At 37.8% G+C, this 21,696-nt stretch overlaps 1 protein-coding gene across 1 annotated transcript in view; it reads left to right on the top strand.

Moving 5' to 3' along the window:
- The window catches only part of LOC117296416, an 83,444-nt gene that overhangs the window by 43,171 nt on the left and 18,577 nt on the right, over positions 1–21,696 (top strand). Inside the window, exons 37-45 of the mRNA XM_033779323.1 lie at positions 7,654–8,127; positions 8,726–8,752; positions 9,407–9,591; positions 10,799–10,957; positions 12,321–12,462; positions 13,066–13,191; positions 18,403–18,590; positions 19,093–19,200; positions 20,779–20,916. Of these exons, the coding sequence (XP_033635214.1) occupies positions 7,654–8,127; positions 8,726–8,752; positions 9,407–9,591; positions 10,799–10,957; positions 12,321–12,462; positions 13,066–13,191; positions 18,403–18,590; positions 19,093–19,200; positions 20,779–20,916 (1,547 nt within the window). The remainder of the gene's footprint in view (positions 1–7,653; positions 8,128–8,725; positions 8,753–9,406; positions 9,592–10,798; positions 10,958–12,320; positions 12,463–13,065; positions 13,192–18,402; positions 18,591–19,092; positions 19,201–20,778; positions 20,917–21,696) is intronic.

Raw genomic sequence — 21,696 nt, 5'->3', positions numbered from 1 at the left:
AAATATCATTACTGGTGTTACCGCAAACCTATTAGTTTTCTAATATTTATAGTTTCATTTATTTTTGTATGTTATGTGTGCAGATCAAGGATGTCCATCCCATCTGAACTCAACCACATGCAAGTCATGCGAGTCTACTTGTGCGTCTTTACGTCTCCCACAAACGTGCACACAAGTGTGTAACTCGGGATGTCAATGCCCGGCCGGTCATTACGAAGAGGATAACGAGTGTGTACTTGAGGAGCAATGTGGATGCGCATTCGAGGGAAAGTACTATGAGGTACGGATAGAATTTTTAAGTTTTGTTCAAATGCAAGTTTCCCCAAAACAAGTCTAAAACATAGGATTCGAACTGCCTCTAGCTACCTAGCAATCTTGGTGGTCTAGTTGGTAAGACACTGCTCTAGAGTTTGAAAGGTCGTGGATTTAAATCCCACCCGAATATTACGCCTGTGATTTTTTTCACAGAACTCGGGGGGGGGGGGGGGGAAAGTATACGGTGCTAACCCACATCGGTGTAAGGGGGAACCAAAATTATTTTTTATCCCCGATGCAAATTTAACATCTTTTAAAGAAACATTACAGAATTGGTTTTTGCTAATAAAAAAGTTGCTGGCAGTGTAACCACTTTATGTAATCCACTATATACATAAACTGACGAAGTTGTAGAAATTTGAGATTGATTGGCCATCTGGGTCACAAAAAAATAGTGGAAAACTGATTAAACATTTTGCCCGACATCAATTTAAAACTAAAATAAAATGATCACTGATAAACTCCAAACAGGAAGTTATTTTTGTTTTTATTTCTCATCAAATATGACATTTCAGACAGAAATATTTCAAGGGATGTTTTCTACTACATGTATCATCATTAGACCGTGTAGGTTTTATGTAAACCTGTGATCTTGGACAACTTTTTTCTTTAAACCAATTCTGTAATGTTCCTTTAAACTAATTCTAATGAAGTATTTGTGTGTTTTGTTTGTTCCTTAGTTGGGCTCGGAGTTCCTGTCCGCGGATTGTCAAATTCTCCACACCTGTGTTAAAGGTAACAAAGTCCAAAGAACAACCCACTGATCGGTTATGCCACTCGACCAATCCAAACACTCTGTGCCAGGTGACTAACGGGGTCACAGAGTGTACCTGCATGGACGGATTTGAACCTAGTACCGACAAGTCAACATGTAACGGTAAGTTTTCTCAAACATATATTCTGGTTTATTTATTAACTGCACTGGCGGCCAAGCAGACTGAAAAGTTAACATTAACAAGTGAAAAATAGTTCATATATGTAATAAAAATACATGTAATATTGGTTAAAAAATTGCATGAAAAACCACAAATCAAAACAACAAGCTCGAACGGACACTGGCGGCCAAGCTGTCCAAAAAGTACACATTACAAGTAAAACTGGTTCATAAACTGAGTCTTGAATTTTGAATGGTTATACTCTCTTATATATGTATTTTTTTTTACGATAATTTAGAATAAGAGCTTTTTTTAATTTGTTTTTTTATTGGTTTATATACACAACAAAATGATAAGCAGCATTATGTGTGAAGCATTTTTTGATGAGTGTTTTTATAGTTGTATAAATTTGTTTGTATTTGCTTACAGCTATCTCAAACCAAGGCCTGGTCAGAACAGGGCGATTCTTTAACTTCTGGGGTGGTAAGTGAACATCAATAACGTTCTGAGAAATAATAATAATTAGAGAGTTATGTTGCACATTTCCACAAAAAAGGCGAAGTCTTATGGCCGCCGCTCGTTCTCATATTTTCACCCTCACTCTGGAACAACTTACCGCACAACATCAGAACTGCTCCAAACATCTGCTGAAAACTTACCTGTTTACTCATTAATTTTTGGTAAAGCGCTTCGGGACTGTTGTGTGAAGCGCTATATAAGTGGCCGTTCATTATTATTATTAAAAATGAATCATCGAGCTTAACAACATGAAGAATTCAAAACATTAAATTACAAATTTAAAAGTCTATATACAGCATATTTACATAAAGCAAGATTAAAAAGAAGTCTTCATGTTTGGCTTTAAAAATATCAATGGATTGAGAGTGGTTGACTCTCAGATGGCAGTACATTTGTACGACAACACAGCAACACAACAACAAAGGCGGCGACAACAGCAACAGAAACAGCAAAAACAAATTAAATGTCTGAGTTCTTCTGTTAAAAACTTTTTATATTTTTGTTTACTGTGACAGGAGGAATTTGGCAATGACAAACGTCGAAGGAGAGATGCAATTAGTGAGTATGAGCAAACTGTCTGATTTTCTGTCTGATTGGTCTGCCATTCGTTGGGTGTCGTGGCCGAGCGTTTAAGAGCATCAAACTCAAGCTCTGGTGTTTCTGTTCAGCAGAGTGTGGGTTCGAGTCCTGGTCATGACACTTGTGTCCTTAAGCAAGATACTATACTATAACTATTTTTCACTCAGGGAATAAATGGGTACCTGCGAGGGTAGAGGTTGATATTGTGTATGAAAAAGCCACTGGAGCACCGCGACAGCCCAGGGCTGTATACTCGACCCCAGGGAGCTGAGAAAGATTTAAGCAATGTTATTGACCCCAATGTAAAGCACATTGAGATGTATAAATTAAAAATTATGCAAAAAATAGTTAATGGACTGACGTTTTGACCCTAGCAGTCTCTCTTTAGCCTTTGAGAAAGACTCTGCCCAGGGTCGGAACTTCAGGTCATTACTATTTTTTGCATTTATACCATCGGTCCTTTTGGTTAGTAAGTTGTTTGCAACAGCTATTCTATTTTCTCATAATAGAACTCGTTGTTATTATTATTGTTAAATATTAGAAACCACAAGGAAACGGCTGGGTAAATTTAAATGATTTGGGTGTTGAACAAAGAAAATTTACTTGCAGTGGACTTAAACCAACGACCTTCCACCAACTGAGCCTTTGTTGCGGTCCTCCCTATTTGTCCATACATGTATCTTTGTTATTATAGGTTTTCTCGGTCAAATTCGGCAAAATGAGCAGTCAATTTAATTTTCATGGCGTTCGAATTAAAGCTGTTTTGCTCTTCCAGTTGTTACCTGACTAGCGTTTCAAATTCAGAATCGGCCAGTCAATTTCGTTTTGGGTTGAGTCAAATTCCTTAAGCACTCTGTTCAATTTAGCGTAGCGTCAGTCTTTTTCGTGACACACACGCCTAAAGAATTTGAATGCTGCTTTGATGAATTGTTAAAGTGAATGATTAATGTGGTTAATTCGAATGGACGCAACATTACATTTGACTAATCCCCAAACGAAATCGAATGACCCTTTTGAGTAGCATTCGTTTTTGCGCGAAATAGAATAGCTTAGTGGTTAAATTGGCTGCTCTTTTTCCGAAATTGACCGAGAAAACCTATATTATATCAACCAAAATTAGAGACTGCTTAAAATTGTGGCCTTATCCATTGTAAACCAGGTGAAGACTGCAATGTGAAGCTTGGCATAACCTCGGGTAAAATACCTCTTTCTAAAATCACGGCGTCATCCAGCAAGAATCAGCTTTCAACAGCGAGTTCGGCACGCCCTGGTACCCCCAACTCCTGGATACCCAGAACGAACAACAACAACCAATGGATCATGGTGGACATCAATATTCCAACAGAGGTAAGGCCCCAAAAAAAAAAAAAAAATGATTAGAGTCCCTGCCCGCTTCTTTTTTTATAGGTTGCCTCAATTTTTGTTTCCCCCTTTTTTTTTTTTGGGAAAAACAAAATCAAAGTATTATTTTAACTTAAAACTTACACGGTCTGTTGATGATTCAATACATGTAGTTGGAAACATCCCTCGGAATACGCGAAATAAGATTATTTATTTCTCACAAAATATGACATTTCAGACATAAATATTTCAATGGATGTTTACTACTATCATCATCATTAGACCGTGTAAGTTTTATGTTAATCTGTGATCTTCGCGATTTTTGTTTCTTACCAATTCTGTAACGTTCCTTTAAGTAGAATAAGTGGGTGATATTTCTAACTTTCTCTAGATTACTGGTGTGACTACTTGGGGTGGACAACGAGAGAAGAGAGGTGTGATTACTGACGGCTGGGTGTCGGCCTACGGAGTGGAACTTGGCATGGATGGTCAAACGTGGACAGGTGTTCATGATGTTCAAGGCCGTCAACAGGTATTTAAAAAAAGGGCCAAATTTCATGATAATAATAATAATCTAAGCATTTATATAGCGTTCTTACACAGAAACGGTACCACAACGCTTTACAACACTGTACAATCAATAATACAGCCTTTAAGCACACAAATTTAATAAGCAGAAACAACTTCTTCTTATCAAAAATAGGTTATTACCAGCCCGAATGGTACACTGGTCATTTCTTGCTCGGCCAAGAAATTGGCTAAGAATATTTTCTGAGAAGCCTGCAGCCCATTTTGTGAAATGCTAGGATTAATTATTATTATTATTATTATTGGTTTATTAAAAATCAAACGTAGCAGCCAAAAGGCTGAATTGTGTTTAGGTTTACAATATAAAAATACATTCAAACATCAAAAACCAGCAAATATACAACACGAGATTATAAAAATAGAGTAGATGTGAATATAAAATTAAAAAACTGTAAGTATATACATTACAAATATTTACACAATGAAAACAAGTTATCTACAGGCCAGAACAATTATTTGTGATTGAGCAGCTCAACTAGGAAGGGGATGCAACTGTTTTTGAAACGGTTAGTCCTACATTTAATTGTACAAAGTTTATTCGAATTTCTCAGGTTGTTCTTTCTAGGTGGGGGAAGCCATTGTTTATATCTGTCAGAAGTGAGGAGGGATTTACCAAAATTAACGAAGAGCTGCTCAAGTCTAACATCCATGGCAGGGAGGCCAAGCTGGGAATAAATTTCAGCAAAAGACTTAGTTTCACAGTAATCGTAGGACAAGATAATACGAAGAGCCTTGCACTGCAACTTTTCAAGGCATCCAAGTTGAGACTTAGTGAGGCTTGAATACCAGACTGGGCAAGCATATTCAATAGTTTGTCTAACATACATAATATATACACTCAACAAATCATCAATAGAACTGCAGCACCGTTTTAATTGGTGAAGAAGGTACAATTTATAGTTGAAGGCTTTGCACATTGAACTTATCTGGGTATCCCATTTAAGATTACTCTGTAGATGAACCCCAAGAATTTTCATACAGCTTGTGGTAGTGATGGCTGAATTACCAATATGGAAACTAGGTGGTACAGCTGGGGTGCGTTGGAAACAAATACTCAAAGCTTGACACTTGGGAGGATTGATTGTCATGTTGTTAGTGTCAGCCCACTGTTGGAGACAGTCTAATTCGTTTTGCAAACCAATAGCATTCTCAGAGTTTTTAAAAGACTGGCTAAGGGTCATGTCATCGTCATACTTATAGTGAGTAACCTCTTGATGATCAGTGACAAAATCATTAAACATGACCAAAAAGGCAATCGGTCCAATTTTGGTACCTTGTGGGACACCGGCTTTGACGGTTTCCCAGTTTGAAAGTGTCCCATTATACCGCACTGCCTGTGAACGAGAAGATAACAAACTACAAATCCATGGTAAAATAGAGGTTCTCGCACCTAAATGAATGAACTTTTCAATTAAAATGTGATGGTCAATACGATCAAAAGCTTTACTAAAATCGGCAGTGATCAAGGCAGCAGAATGCTTAGGAACATCAAAGGCCTTTTGAATGTCATCCAAAGGTTTGATCATTAATAAGTTTAATCATATGGAATTTAGAAGATGCTTTTACTGAATGCTCCTACTTGGAAGTTTATGCTTTTACTTTTTGCTCGTACTTGTCCGTAATTACTACTTTTTTATTCATACGACCCAATATCCTGCTTAGCAGCTCTGTGATGTTGGGCTGTGATATATAATCCTAAATTCTAACTGCCCCTCTAGCTGTACCTGGAATTCTTAGTAGTCTAGTTGATAAGACACGTATGCTCTAGAATTGCAAAGATCATAGGTTTGAATCCCAACAGAGTAATATGCCAGTGAGTTTTTTCACTGGATTCGGGAAAGTACTGAGTATACAGTGCTAACACACATTGGTGTAAAATGTATGTATATGGGTAAAACCAAACTTAATTCTGGTTCTGAGAATTCATCACTACAATAACCTATCTTTCTGAAAGTGTGTATATACTCAGCACCTTGAGTACCTTGTTGGTAGATACGTGCGCTATGTAAGACTTCGTTATTTTTATAGTTTTTTGTCTTGTTCTGTCCCATTTATCTTTGCCAGTTTTCGGGAAACATCGACGCGATCTCTCCACAGACCAATATGTTGAAAGAGATGGAACGTGCACGCTTTGTACGTATCATTCCTATATCGTGGCATGGACAAACACGCTTGCAGTTTGAGGTCATTGGATGTAAACGTGAGTGTAAACATAAACTTGAATTATTGGTTGTTTTTTATTTATTTTACACTCAACAGCAGAAATAGGGACAATAACTGGATGGCAAGGAAACGGGAAGAGTTGTCATGGATGTGATTTCTCTGTTTTTGTTTACCGGAAATAATTTTTCTTTTTTAAATTATATTTTATAACTTGGATCAAAGTCATAAGAAAATGAAGACAAAACCATATTGAACCCCACACATTGCAGAGTAGGGCTTTCAGAACAAAAGATAAATGTATATTTGGTTTGCGGTAACACCATGTGTGTATCTACTTGCCAGGTAGAGTTGTTCTTAGGGAACTGTCTTGCTTTATTCAACTACCGTCTCGATCCTGACGGTGACTAGAGCAAGCTAGTCGAAACATTGAGACCAATTTCAGAACTGACTCCACGGCAGTACAGTTAATTACGATCCTATAAGCTAAAGTAGTAGTCCAGTCTAATTTCTATACCATCCGCCCTGGTAATAGTTAAAAAGCAGGACAGTTCTTTTCAGACTTGAGAAGTCTCCCGAACTTCCGATTATCTACTCCACGGCAGTAGAATAAAGCAAGACAGTTCCCTAAGAACAACTCTACCTGGCAAGTAGATACACACATGGTGTTACCGCAAACCAAATATACATTGATACCTCACCATGCAATGCCTCAAATCCTATAAAAGATAACTGAATGTACATGTATGCAGGCTTCATACCCACAAGCTTTCACGCGCGCAAGCTTTCATGATTTGTGCTCGCAAGCTTTCACAGTTTTTTTCAACAGCCTATCACATCCCTGAGTTGTTTAGTTTTAGATTTGTGAGTAAAACCTCATGCAATCAGTTAGTGACTGAAAACCCAATCTACTTGCAAGGCTTCCGGACTGAGGCGGGATGCGAACCGGGGACTACAGAGGTGATAGGCAGGGATAGAATACACTGGACCAAAACCTGATACGCCCCCGTTGATAGAAGTAAAATTTAAGTTTTAATAAGTGGAAATTTGTACGGTGATAAGCAACCTGGCAATCTCAGTGGTCTAGTTGGTAAGACACTGCTCTAGCATGCAAAGGTCGTGGGTTCAAATCCCGTCTGAGTAATATGCTCTGTTTTTTACAGAGCTCAGGAAAGTTAATATAACAAGTATAAGTTCTTCGGACTATTACTGTTATATCTATCTGGTAATGAAACCTAGGGACTCTCAATTTGTTTGTGTCTTTTTTTCCATGAAGAGCAATGTGATTCAGAGGTCGGTGGTTTCCCGGTCAACCGCCACATCTCATCCGACAACTGGTTCGTCGTCAACAGCGCAGAAACCATCAACTGCGTGGGCGTGGTCAAGTCCTGGAAGGTAATCCGCGCTCGAAATGAGCCCTTCGAGGCATGGGTGCTCCGCCCCGAGAAGTCGGACCCGAAAAAATTCCTTCTCGTAGGGAGCACTCACATCCCCGCCGGTCCGGTCGACGAGGAAGTGGAATTTGAACTGGATGAAAACCAGCGCATACCCGTTAAGACAGGAGATGTTGTTGGGTTTTTGTACGAGCACAATCCTCTGTACTCCAGCGAAGAAGGAGAAGAGACAGTGGATTTCTTGTGGGTGAACATCCGAGACATTACCAAGTATGAGATGATGCGGCCCGGGTCGCATATCAAGTTTACTGGGGGGCCGGCCCGTCGTGCTTTTTCAGCTGTTGCCGTATTGGAGCGTGAGTAGAAAGTCCGAAAAAATGATGGTGATCTTTTTCCTTGACTTTAAAAGTTTAACCATCAAATGAGGACAGGTGTTTCTCTTGCTCTTGTTATTGTTCTCAATTGTCTTAAAGGCACTGGACACTATTGGTAATTACTCAAAATAATTACTAGCATAAAACCTTACTTGGTAACGAGTAATGGGGAGAAGTTAATTGAAACATTGTGAGAAATGGCTCCCTCTGAAGTAACATAGTTTTCCAGAAAGAAGTAATTTTCCACGAATTTGATTTTGAGACCTCAGAATTAGAATTTGAGGTCTCAAGCATCTGAAAGCACACAGCTTCGTGTGACAAGGGTGTTTTTTCTTTCACTATTATTTCGCAACTTCGATGACTGATTGAGCTCAAATTTTTACAGGTTTGTTATTTATGCTTATGTTGAGATACACCAAGTGAGAAGACTGGTCTTTGACAATAGTGTCCAGTGTCTTTAACCACTAGTCTGAGATCTGGGTAATTAGTTTCTTAGTTTCTAATTTGAGCAGGAATAAATGAGAGAATTAATGAGAGAATAAATGTTTATACAACCATTTTTTATTTTTCATTTTTTCAGCTTCAACAGGTGCGCCAGTTTTGCCAGGTGAGTTGGTTTGGTTTATTTTGCTAAACAAAGTTAAATGAGGCACCTTCGCAAAACTTTTCCTGGATAAATTGATGGCCTGTTCCACAATTGATTCTTCCAACTGGCAAGATTGTCCCCAAGCATTTTCATAATGTTGTGGATCAGTTTGTGTTCGACAAAGACTCTCAGTTGTCATCTCCGGAAGTGCCAAGAAGTTCTGAAACATTTGAAGAAAAACAATGCGAAGTGGTTTAGGTGCTATCCAAACAAATTTAGTCCCCTAAATTCAAGGCATCTTGAGTTTCATCTCGTGTCATGGCCAAACGGTTAAGAGCACCAGATTCTAGCTCTGGTGTTTGATCAGCAGAGTGTGGGTTCGAATCCCGGTGGTGACACTTGCTACGTTAAATTGGGGAGGTAGTGCTTTCTGCTCTACCGGCCAGGCTTCGGATTGATGATACCCAAGCCTACATTCGTATGGACTGTGAAAGGGGTAACCCTGTTTCAGCCCTTGGAGTAGGTGGCAAAGGCCTCTGGAATAAAATAATTGTAGCCCACACCTTGAAGTGGCCTTCAGGCCTTGTGTGTCTGGCGACTTGCATAAAAAAAAAATCTAAAGAACTTACCAAACCAGTGTGAATTGAACTAAAAATGTTGCTGATATTTTTCCAGTTCTTTGCAACACAGAAATGGGATTAAATGCCATTAAGAAACGGATCCCAGACACGTCCTTTACGGCTAGCAGTCATGTGAAGGGACACTCGGCATCGAGAGGACGTCTTCATATTGAATCGGGGCAGGATGGCGGAGGATGTGGCTGGACACCTAGTCGTCGTGACAGAAATCCATGGCTGCAGGTAATAATAATAATAATAATAATAATAATAATAATAATAATAATAATAATAATAATAATAATAATAATAATAATAATAATAATAATAATAATAATAATAATAATAATAATAATAATAATAATAATAATAATAATAATAATAATAATAATAATATAATAATAATAATAATAATAATAATAATAATAATAATAATAATAATAATAATAATAATAATAATAATATAATAATAATAATAATAATAATAATAATAAAATAATAATAAAATAATAATAATAATAATAATAATAATAATAATAATAATAATAATAATAATAATATATAATATAATATAATAATAATAATAATAATAATAATAAGAATAATAATAATAATAATAATAATAATAATAATAATAATATAATAATAATAATAATAATAATAATATAATAATAATAATAATAATAATAATAATAATAATAATAATAATAATAATAATAATAATAATAATAATAATAATAATAATAATAATAATAAAAATAATAATAATAATAAGCATTCATAAATACCTCCTATTGGTGGAGAGCGCGTTACGTGGGTGTGTATAAACCTTTGTTTATGACCAGTAAAAAGTGTTGAAACGTGGGCGTGACACGCGAGCTTGCACCTGTTCTTACAAGACAGTTTCTTCATTCCTATTGGTCGAGAGCAACGGCTAAAACAGTTGTGCCACATCACGTGATACGCACGACGCGCACAGCATTCCCTTTTAAGGAGTTGTTTACCCGAGGGCTGCGGAGGGCTTTACTATTTCATAGCTGGATGGGTGTTGTGTTGAAAGAAATCATTGAACAATTATAATTTTTGCATTTAATTTACTTTTTGACCAAAAAGTGTTGATGTTTTTGACCGGAAAGGTATTAATGAATGGGAATCAAAGTTTGTTGAATCGGTTTACAATTAGTGGTTTAAACCCGCCATGGCCTGGTTCTTGATAATTTACCTCCTAGAGCCTTTTCGAACTCAAGGGTTTTTCTTAGGATCCTTGCTGTTCCCAAAAGCGCCGCCTTATTTAACAGATCTGTCCTCCGATTTGTCCCTATTTCATCTCGTCTAGAGGTCTAGATCTGCAGTACTTTCGGAATGGTGCCAAGCCCTCCAACCACCGCGGGTACAACTTTGACTTTCACCTGCCAAATCGTATTATTATTATTATTATTATTATTTATAGGTTGACCTCGGTGATCAGCAGCAGTTGACTGGAATCGTAACACAGGGTCGCCATACTACAGCTGGCCGAAAGAAATATTGGGTTCACAAATATTTCGTCCAGTTCAGCCAAGACGCAGAGCATTGGAACTTCATTGAAAAGCCAAATGGAAGACGCCAGGTGAAAAACAATTTTCAATTGTATTTATTTCATTTCTTGGGCAGATAAAAAGTACAATAGTGCATGTTGGTAAAAACATTAAAAGATACAACAAGACAAATTTAAATACATGAGGAAGGAAGGAGAAACACCTTGAACCCGAAAGATTGCCTAAAAAGAAACTCCAGCTCTCCAGCAGGATCCAATTTCATGGCTCTGCTTAACGACGAATTCCGTGCTTACGATCACGATTCCCTGCTTACGTGCAAGCACCGAAGTTCTGCGCTAGCCTTGTAAGCGTAGACTGCCTAGTAACGGTGAGTACGCACGCGCAGAAGCCAAAATTTGCCGCTAACCCCGTGAAATACGCTAAGCACAGAATTCCCTGCTTCTGTAAGCGCTGATTCCTTGCTTATGGTAAGCAGAGCCATGAAATTGGGCCCTGGTCTTAGAGGCCGAGTCACACTGCAGCGCTAACGAGAACTATAACGATCACGACGCAAAGAGAGCGCATTCTATTGGTTGAATTGCTCCGCGCAGAATACGCACACGCTCATTAAACCACTAGAATGCGTTCTCTTTGTGTCGTTATCGCTATCGTTCTGGTTATCGCTGCAGTGGGACCGGGAACAACAATAAATTGAAAAAGAAAAACCAAATATAGTTAAGATTACTTTTGTTTGTGTCGATTTGTATTCACCATTATTAAAGGCAGATACTTTTGGTAATTGTCTCAGACCATCCTCACTTGGCATTAAATAACAAACCTGTGAATTTTTCTGCTCAATTGGTCTTCAAAGGTGCAAGAGATAATGGTGTTTTTATGGTAATAGTATAAAACATTGTACAGTGATAGACTGAACGTTCTTAAAGACACTGGACACTATTGGTAATTGTCAAAGACCAGTCTTCTCACTAGGTGTATCTCAACATATGCATAAAATAACAAACCTGTGGAAATTTGAGCTCAATCGGTCATTGAAGTTGATGCTCTTGTTTTAGTGGTTGTTTTGGGTTTTGTTTTGTTTTGTAGAGGGAGGGGGGTTCCATTCTTCTCCACCGCAGTAGAGAAGGAGGGGAGAGGAGGGGAGGCCGAATAAATAATAATAATAATAATAATAATAATAATAATAATAAAGAGGTTGGAAGCACACAAAACAATCAAAGCTGGGAAGAGGGAGAATTAACCACGGTGAGCAGTTAGCCATAGCTTTTTGTATTATATCACAAAAGAAGTTCATCAGGACCTCAAACAGCGCCACCAACCGACTGGTGGTGCCTCGTTCAGAGGATGACTAGTGATACTAGTCGAAAGTATTGGCTGTGTTTTATAGAAAATTCATTTCTTAATTGTATTTTTTTTTTATCAATATTTTGATGACAGCATTTCTACGGCAACGTGGATAAGAACACAGCTAAGTACAACTACTTGGAGAAGGCCATCGTCGCAAGGTACATTCGCATCAGACCTAAGAATCCACGCAGGAAAAAGATTGGTCTTCGTGTGGAGTTCCTTGGTTGCCCTGGTTAGTTATTCATCACTTTCTTCTCACAACAAATACCTAGGTGATAAAATTGGGGCTTTTTATTTATGGCTGTTATTATTAATTAGGGTTTTAAACATAGTCACTGGTCGGAGTACTTTGCAGGGACACGATGTGTCTCAGGCTTTTTGCTTGCTCATTGTAATATCATCATTTTCCATGTATAAATTAGTAAGTTTTGTAAGTTATTTTTATGCATGGAACTCTACCTTTCAAGACAGAGTCTCTGCCAAGTCCAGTTAAAGCGCGAAACCAGCTAAGACCTATTATACATCACTGTGTATTTTCGTTGCCATTAACTGCTTCAGTATTTCTTATTGTGGATGGAAATGTGCATGTTATAAGTTTTGCTATTATTGTTATGATTACGGCTAGATTTTCCACATCATATGTTGGAATAGAGTATGTCCATAGAAACACTCTCATCAAAAGTTGGAGATATAACTGTAGCCACCGTTTTGGCCTTAGGCTAAGACTACTCAGCGGCCATTTTGTAACTCCAAGTTTGGCACTCGGGGGGGGAAATGGCAAACTCGTGAATAAGGTGCATGCCATTTTTTGTTCTCCTCTCTTTTTTTTTTTTAGAATTGGATCCATGTGCTAGCAGCCCATGCGAACAGGGAGGTACGTGCAAGCAAGCGTCAGGCCTAAACCCAGACGGTTACGTCTGCAAATGTCCGCAGGGATGGACCGGCAAGAATTGTGATGCAGGTATTTCAAACTTATGTTTAAAATGCCGTCTTGATTACTCCATTTTTAACTGAAACTCCATTTTTTTTTTTTAAACCTCCACCCCCCTAAAAGATCAAATTTATAATAAAATGGAACACCCCAGATTTCAGAGTATGGCTTTCAAACCAAAGATTAATGTTATGTATGTAAGCAGGCTTCTTACTCGTAAGCTTTGGCGCTCGCAAGCTTTCACACCCTGCGCTCGCAAGCTTTCACGCTTTGCGCTTATAGTTCAGGTTTTTTTTTCAACAGCCTATCACATCCCCGTTTAATAGTTTGATATTTTATTTCCAAGTTCGTTCCTCAACACATCAAACAAGCTATAACTAGAGTTTCAAGAGCCTTCTAAAAACATTTCGGGTCAATTCATCGTATACGTAACTATTCCTTGTTCACCTGAGACTTTCTTTTGGAGGTGTTAGGCGCTACAGAAATGCAGTTGTTATTATTATTATATATTTGGTTTGCGGTAACACCATGTGTGTATCTACTTGCCGGGTAGAGTTTGTTCTTAGAGAACTGTCTTGCTGTATTCTACAACCTTGGAGTAGATGTTCGGGAGACTTCTGAGTTCTGAAAAGAACTGTCCTGCTTTTTAACTATTACCCAGGTGGATGGTATAGAAAATAGGCTTGGACTTCTACTTAAGCTTATAGGATCGTGATTAACAGTACTACCGCAGAGTCAGTTCTTAAATTGGTCTCAACATTTCGACTAGCTTGCTCTAGTCATAAGCAGGAGACAATTCATCGTCAGGAGACAGTTCATCGTCAAGCAAGACCGATCTTTAAGAACAAACTCTACGTGGCATGTAGATACACACATGGTGTTACCGCAAACCAAATATATATTGATACATGTATCTCACCATGCAATGCCTCAAATCCTATTTTATTATTAGCTGTTCCGACCTACTGTCGGAACAGGTGTTGTTTTCGTCGAGATTTTTATTATTTTTATTATTATTATTATTATTCTTTGTTTCCGCCTAAAATCCCATAGCGTTTGTACAGCGTTTTTGTTCAGGCCCCGTCTCCTAAAGTATGAGGATAAAATAGTTAAATCATATATCAAATTGAAGCTTAGAACATAAGCTTTACTCTAACAAAAAAGTTAAAATTTTTTAATTAATTAACCACGTGGTCTTCATTTGAATTTTTAATTTGTAAACTTGAGGCAGTCACTTTCATGTTATTGTGAAATATTCTCTTTGGTAAATGCCATACAGTATGTACTGTACCTATCATGAGTTGTGACTTCTTGAGATGAGTCTAGGCGTTTGAACATAACTGGATACAGTCACTTCCATGTTATTGTTAAACATTCTCTATGGTAAATGCCATAGAGTATGTAACTATCATGAGTTGTGACTTCTTGAGAGGAAGTCTACTCATTCTGTTTTCCTACCATCGTTCAGAACCCATAACAATCTAACCGAGTTCCGGGCCCATATACTTTGCACGCGACAAAGTACGAAGGTTTAGGGATTTCGTTCAAACGAACGTGCGTAATTGAATAGGGGTTTTTGACGACGACGACACACCATCGTGTCCACAGATTTACACTATTAAACTTAAACTGTTTGAAGATAATGATAGTTGAAAGCTTCCCTTAAAATATTACTTGCTGTGGTGTTGTAGTTTTTGAGAAATTAGTGAAAAAAATGTCAACGTATGACTGGGACCGAGTTGGTTTGGGACCGAGTTGACCGGGTTCGTTTTTGAGAAATGAGTGAAAAAACTTTCAACGTATGACTGGGACCGAGTTGGTTTGGGACCGAGTTGACCGGGTTCGTTTCAGGCGACGAGCGTGGACGACGAAAATAGAACGCCTGGGATTTGGAGTCATTTACGGGTGAAGTCACCTTGTTTGCGCCGGGGACCATTTGCCTAAACTAATTCAAGTATTTCGCTGTCTTTTCGGAAATTATACCATGACATACAAAAACTCTTTGGTAGGAATACAAAAGCAGCGATTTTATTATGCTGCCGTTTCTCTTGTGGTTGAGTGGGTCATTTGTATAGAGCTGCTTATAATAAATAGGCAAAACATTTTGCTTTATAAAAATGCAGAAATTGAGCAGAATACCTGGATTCACAACTTGTACAAAATGAGGAATGGTATTTGCTGTGTTTAGCTGCTTTTTGTGTTTTAAAAGCTATATGTAGTTTGGTCTGGTCCTGTGCCAATGACTTTTTAAAGGAAGAATCGCAGCGCTTACGTAATCAGGGAATTGTGCTTACGCTAAGCGTAAACAGCTTAGCAGGGAATGTTTCTTGAGCGTCACAATTCGCAACAAAAAATTTACTACAGTTGACTAATTGTGCTCAATTCCTGTGAAACTGTCACTACAAAAACAGTGACTTAAAAATTTGATTTGCATTCACAGGACAACCGTGCTTTATAATTAGTTGTGCAAAAGTAGGCCGGGGCGACTAGTGTGCTTAAGTGTTAAAGTCGCGACTACAAATTATTAGAGAGGTTTCGCAAGCGTGCGGATACAGATACAGATACGGATATGATAACCGTAACCGTTCACATCAGCCATGTGTTGAATTTTGTTTCGCAAACTATAGGTATGTTACACTTGAGTGCGCTCGCATTCATCATGAGTGTTTTTCTGACATACATAACCAATAAGAGACCCTGTGTTTTATACACTACATTTTCTCATCTTTTTGCTTGCAAATGACTAAACAAATTCTATCTATATCAAGCACGATGTGAAAGCTATTCCGTGGGAAATATTTTTGATCGAGGACAAAAATACAACTAAAAATATGCAAAACAGTATCCATTTATCTACGACGTGTATAAGCTCCCGTATCCTGTACGAACGTATATGCAAAATACGATAGTCGCGGATACGCGTCACTTGAACACACAAAGTGTCGACGTATTGGTATCTGTATGTTTATCTGTACACTTGCGAAACCTCTCTATTATTTGAGTCGGGACTACTGTTTTTCTCTACTCCATTATAATCATGCCCACACGTTGACTACAAAACTAGTCCTGACTACCTGTTTGGTGAAACAGTTGTGTTGCTTACTACTAATCGCAACATAATTAATGTTGCGCTTGCAGCACATTGCGGCACAAATCTTGAGAATCCGTAATTTATCTCGACAAGTGTCGTAGTTGGGTTTGAGGTGCGACTAGTCGAGTAGTAAATTACACTAGTCATCTAGGCCTATCATGATGGAAACTTGCATACTGAAAAATCCTGTGCGAATGGGCCCAATATGCTCTGCTCTGGAAGCAAATATTCAGTGCTAAGCGGAAGCAGTGTTTTCTGCGCTTACGTCAAGCGAAATAGACTACTATAAGCAGGGATTTATTTTGTTTGTGTGCTTCCAAGCTCGCACTTTGTATTCCGTGCTTGCACAGTAAGCAGAAAATGGTGATCGTAAGCGCAGAGTTTGGTGGCCGTTAAGAGTTAAGCGATATCCACTCGTGCTAAATCAAACATCAAACCACTGACCAAATACAAGGATTTTATCCTTAATGTACATTGTAGTTTTTTTGTGACATGACATTGGACTCTTAAATTACTGCATTAAACTCAAGAAACCAACAAATCAAACAATCCTGAGTCAAATATTAGTTTTATTTACATTTATTAAATTTTTTAATTGAACTTTTTGAGATAAACACTTCAACTGAACATTTGACTAGAAATAACATCTCCTCTAGTATACAGACCACTCATATTACATACCGCCCTCTAGTGACAGTAAAAAATATTTAATGGAAGACAACAATAGCAATTTTGTAAACGCTTTTTGTTTCAGCCTATTCTCCTAAACCATAACTTGAAAAGAGTTATATCATATATCAAATTCAAATTAAAGACTAGGACCTTAGCTTAATTCCCACGTGACCCTCATTTGCATATTTAATGGGGAATCTTTGTAACACCATATCTCAAGAAGTACCGGGCCGATTTTTAACCTGTTTTTAAACTGAACATTTGACTAGTAAGAAGGAGATGTTGATAGTAAGACCACTTATCTTACATACCGCCCTCTATTGAACAGTAAAAATATTTAATGGAAGAAAACCAAAGCATTAGTTTGTAAACGTTTTTGTTTAAGCCTTATCTCCCAAACCATAATACAAAAGAGTGCGTTTATTATACCAAATTGAAGCTTAGAACATAAGCTTTACCTAATTTTTTTATTTTGTTTTATTCTTAATTAGTTAACCGCGTGACCCTTATTTGCATATTTAATTGGAAAATCTTTGTACCACAATATCTCAAGAAGTACAGGGCCGATTCTTACCATGTTTGTAGTTAAAGACTTCTTGGGGATTGGAAATTAATTTGGAAAAACCGTGACCTTAAGTTGACCTCTACTTCCGGGTCAACCGGAAGTGGGATCATATCTCAAGTACTATACAACCGATATTCAAACCTTTTTTAGTTTTAGACCCCTTAGGCGTTAAAAATAAACTTTGAAACACCGTGACCCCAAGTTGACCTCTATTTCCAGGTCAACCGGAAGTGGGACCATACCTTAAGTACTATACAATCGATTTTCAATTTTTTTTTCAGTTTTAGACCCTCTAGGCGTTAAAAATAAACTTTGAAACACCGTGACCTCAAGTTGACCTCTACTTCCAGGTCAACCGGAAGTGGGCCATATCCCAAGAAGTACACGGCCGATTGTTAGACTGTGTGTAGTTATAGACTCCTTGGGGATTGGAGATTAATTTTGAATAACCATGACCCCATGTCTACCTCTACTTCCGGGTCAACCGCAAGTAGGACCATATCTCAAGAAGTAAATGGCCCATTTTTAGACTGTTTCCAGTTTTAGACTCCTTGGGGATTGGAGATACATTTTGAAAAACCGTGACCTCAAGTTGATCTCTACTTCCGGGTCAACCCGAAGTGGGACAATATCGATTTTTCAAACTTTTTTTCAGTTAGAGACTCCTTGGGCATTGGAGATTAGCCTTAGGTTACCGTAACCCCACGTCGACCTCTACTTCCGGGTCAACCAGAAGTGGCACAATAACTCAAGAACTATTCAACATTTTCAAACCTTTTTTCAGTTATTTACTCCTTGGTCATTTTAGCACATAATCCAAGCAAAAGAACACGGAACAGCTTTGTGTTTGTTCACAAACACCTAATGTCTAGTTATGATTATTATTATTGTTATTTTTTGATTTTTTTTTCAGAGGAGGGAGTTTGTCACAGTGCAGGTGATGCACACTACCATACATTTGACGGACGCCACTTCTACTTCCCCGGCGAGTGCTCTTACACTCTAGCCAAAGACTGTAGCGTCGGCGCAACTCCTATCTTTGATATCGTAACGAACAACGCCCCAACGGGACGGCAGATTGAAATCGCCACTAACGGCATAGTATGAACAGTTTACTTGTTTTAATATAGATCTCTTAAAAAAAAGTACTTTAAAACGGTACAAAAAGTATGGTACAAAAAGTATGGTACAAAGTACGAAAACGGCAACAAGTGAACTTTGCTGAAATTCATTTCATATGTTTTAAGTCAATAAGGAAGTTGAGTTTACTCGAGATAAAACAAATTTTAATTGTGTAAAAAAACTTACTTCTGAATACCCTTCTCCGGTGTATTTCAGAAAGATTTGGGATAAAGCCCTATTAAGTCATCACTCATGTGTATGTGTTATGTAGGAGCTCCGTTTTTTTAAAGCCACTTTGTCGCAGCATGGAGGTATAACAAAGCAACATCCTACACATGATGTAATGTCTGTCAACGGCAGAAATGTTTATAGTTTTTCAAAACCTTTCGGTTTGGGCCTTATTTTTTTGTAACAAGTTTAAATGGCATTCCCGTTGTTTTGGTATAGCTTGAAGAGTTTGTTTGCCTACATTTCGTTTTAGATGTTTGAGTTTAAACAAGAGGGAGTCGTTCATGTTGACGGTGAGGCTTGCAATCTTCCCATCAAGCGTTACGGTGTATCGGTCATTCATAACGCACTGACTGGCGTAGTAAGTATTATACTTCTTCTTCTTTTGTTTGATCTCTGGACCAAGCTTTACATTGAATAACATTCAATTAGTAGATAAGTGCCTTAGTGCCATCGTCGTCGTCCTATGAGTCATGGCTGACCCTTTGTGACCCTGATTACGATGAAGTTCAACTTCTGCCTATCCAGTGCAGATTGATATACAGTGTACATCGTTTACTGATAACCCTGTGAGTTCTTTGATTCCGTCTGTCCAACAAAGTTTTTGACTGCCACATGAGCGATTATCTTCAAAACATTCTTGCACAATGATCTTCTCAAGATTGTCCCCCTGTCTTCTGGATATGTGGCCAAAGTATTGAAGCTTGTTTTGTCAATCTTTGAGGACAGGGTGGGTCTATCTTCTCCTATCAGGTTCCTAACAAATGCATTGTTTTTGTGCTCTTTCTGACTTAAAGGCAGTGGACACTATTGGTAATTACTAAAAATAATTTTTAGCATAAAACTTTACGTGGTAACGAGTAATGGGGAGCTGTTGATAGTATAAAACATTATGAGAAACGGCTCCCTCTGAAGTAACGTAGTTTTCGAGAACGAAGTAATTTTCCACGAATTTCATTTCCAGACCTCAGAATTAGAATTTGAGGTCTCGAAATCAAGCATCTGAAAGCACACAATTTCGTGTGACAAGGGTGTTTTTTCTTTTATTAATATCTCATACATTCATTCATTCATTCATTCAATGGTTTATTAAAATTCTATTCAATTCGCTGCAAGCAGCAGAATTACATGAACAGTTACATAGTTAAATAATTGGGAGTAAAACATAACATTACTATTTAAAATTGCCTAAATCTTACACAGAAAAACTGAGAGGGAGAAGTACTGTACACTCCTATAGGGAGGAGAACAGTTACTTAAAATTAATTAATTAAACATATGAGTAAAACATTACAATCAAAATTAAAATGGCGAATAAACTATTACACTCTAAAACGGAGATTATTTAGAAAATGGGAGGGATTTAAAGTCAATCCAAAGGACCGCAGTCAGGGACCGATCCACTTCATGCACCAAAATAAAACAGTGGAACTGAAAAATAAAATGTTTACCCCTAAATCAAAAATGGACCGGTCTCCAACTGCAATCCCCCAGACCAATCTTTTAATAAAAGCATGGCAAGAATATATACAACACAAACATCAATCTCGCAACTTCACTGACCAATTGAGCTCAAATTTTCACAGGTTTGTTTTTTATGCATATGTTCAGATACACCAAGTGAGAAGACTGGTCTTTGACAATTACTAGATGTTAAATTTGCATCTAGTATAAAGAATATTAATTTTGCTTTTTCCCCATACACTGATGTGTGTAAGCCCTGTATACTCATTACTTTCCTGAGTTCTGTGAACAAGAATCACATGCATATTATGTACGTGGTTGGGAATTGAACCCACGACCTTTGCAATTCTAGAGCAGTTTGCAGTTAAACAAACAGGTGCGCTACATAGGTATGGAACAACAAGGGAACCTTATTACAGATCTACCCTTTTGAGTAATTTGTTAATTTTTAATCTGTTTTTGAATTTTCTCGTAGCTGCTTGAAACAACTTATGGTTTGACTGTAGAATGGGACGGACATCACAGAGTTATCGTAAGCCTGCCATCTTCATTTGGAGGCACCGTTTGTGGTCTTTGTGGCAACTTCAACGGTGACAAAGACGATGATATTCAGGTATGTTTTATTGTTTTACTACTTCCCTTTGTTATATGCCAAAAAAAACGAAAACAACCAAATTAATTTTTTTTTTAACAAAACAAAGGGAAACATTTAAAGGATCTCAGACACAACAAATAAATTTTGAAAAACAGTTGGTTGACTTTAAAAATTTGCAAAAAAAAACAAAAAACAAACCTTCCTTTTTGAAAAAAAAGGGCAGAACGCTAAACTTTTTTTTTTTTTTTTTTTGCCTTATTCTTCTTTTTGCTTGATTTTCTACGTAACGTAATAGTGATAAGCCCTTTTCACATCGGTCTATTCCTCGGGATTACCCACGGGAATAACAACCTGCCTTTTCACACTATGGTTGCTTTACCCACGCAAATGGGCACACGCGGGAATAGCCACCCCAGGGGTAAGCGGTAAAACCCCAGGGTATTATGAAAACTTAAAACCAAACCCAGTGGAATATGGAAACAGTTTGAAAGTGTGCCGGGGTATCGAGTTTGGGCCGTTTGACGTTACACAATCATTCTCACATCACGTAGAGTTTCGGCCCTTTTTTTAAGGGTAAACTCACAGGCCTGTGTTAATAACCCGTTTTTAATAACCCGTTTTTAATAACCCGTTTTTATATAGCGCTTTTCACACCCGGAGGGCGTCCCAAAGCGCTTCACATTATTACCCCTGGTCACTGGGCCTTAAATCACTCCTTAAACCATCTCAGCTCCCTGGTGGGGAGTATACAGCCTTGTGCAACATTAATATGCGCTACTCGGCTAAATCAATCACAAG

Source organism: Asterias rubens, chromosome 11 (assembly GCF_902459465.1).
Source record: "Asterias rubens chromosome 11, eAstRub1.3, whole genome shotgun sequence".
Classification (NCBI taxonomy): Eukaryota; Metazoa; Echinodermata; class Asteroidea; order Forcipulatida; family Asteriidae; genus Asterias; species Asterias rubens.
This window is presented reverse-complemented; position numbering and strand designations above follow the sequence as displayed.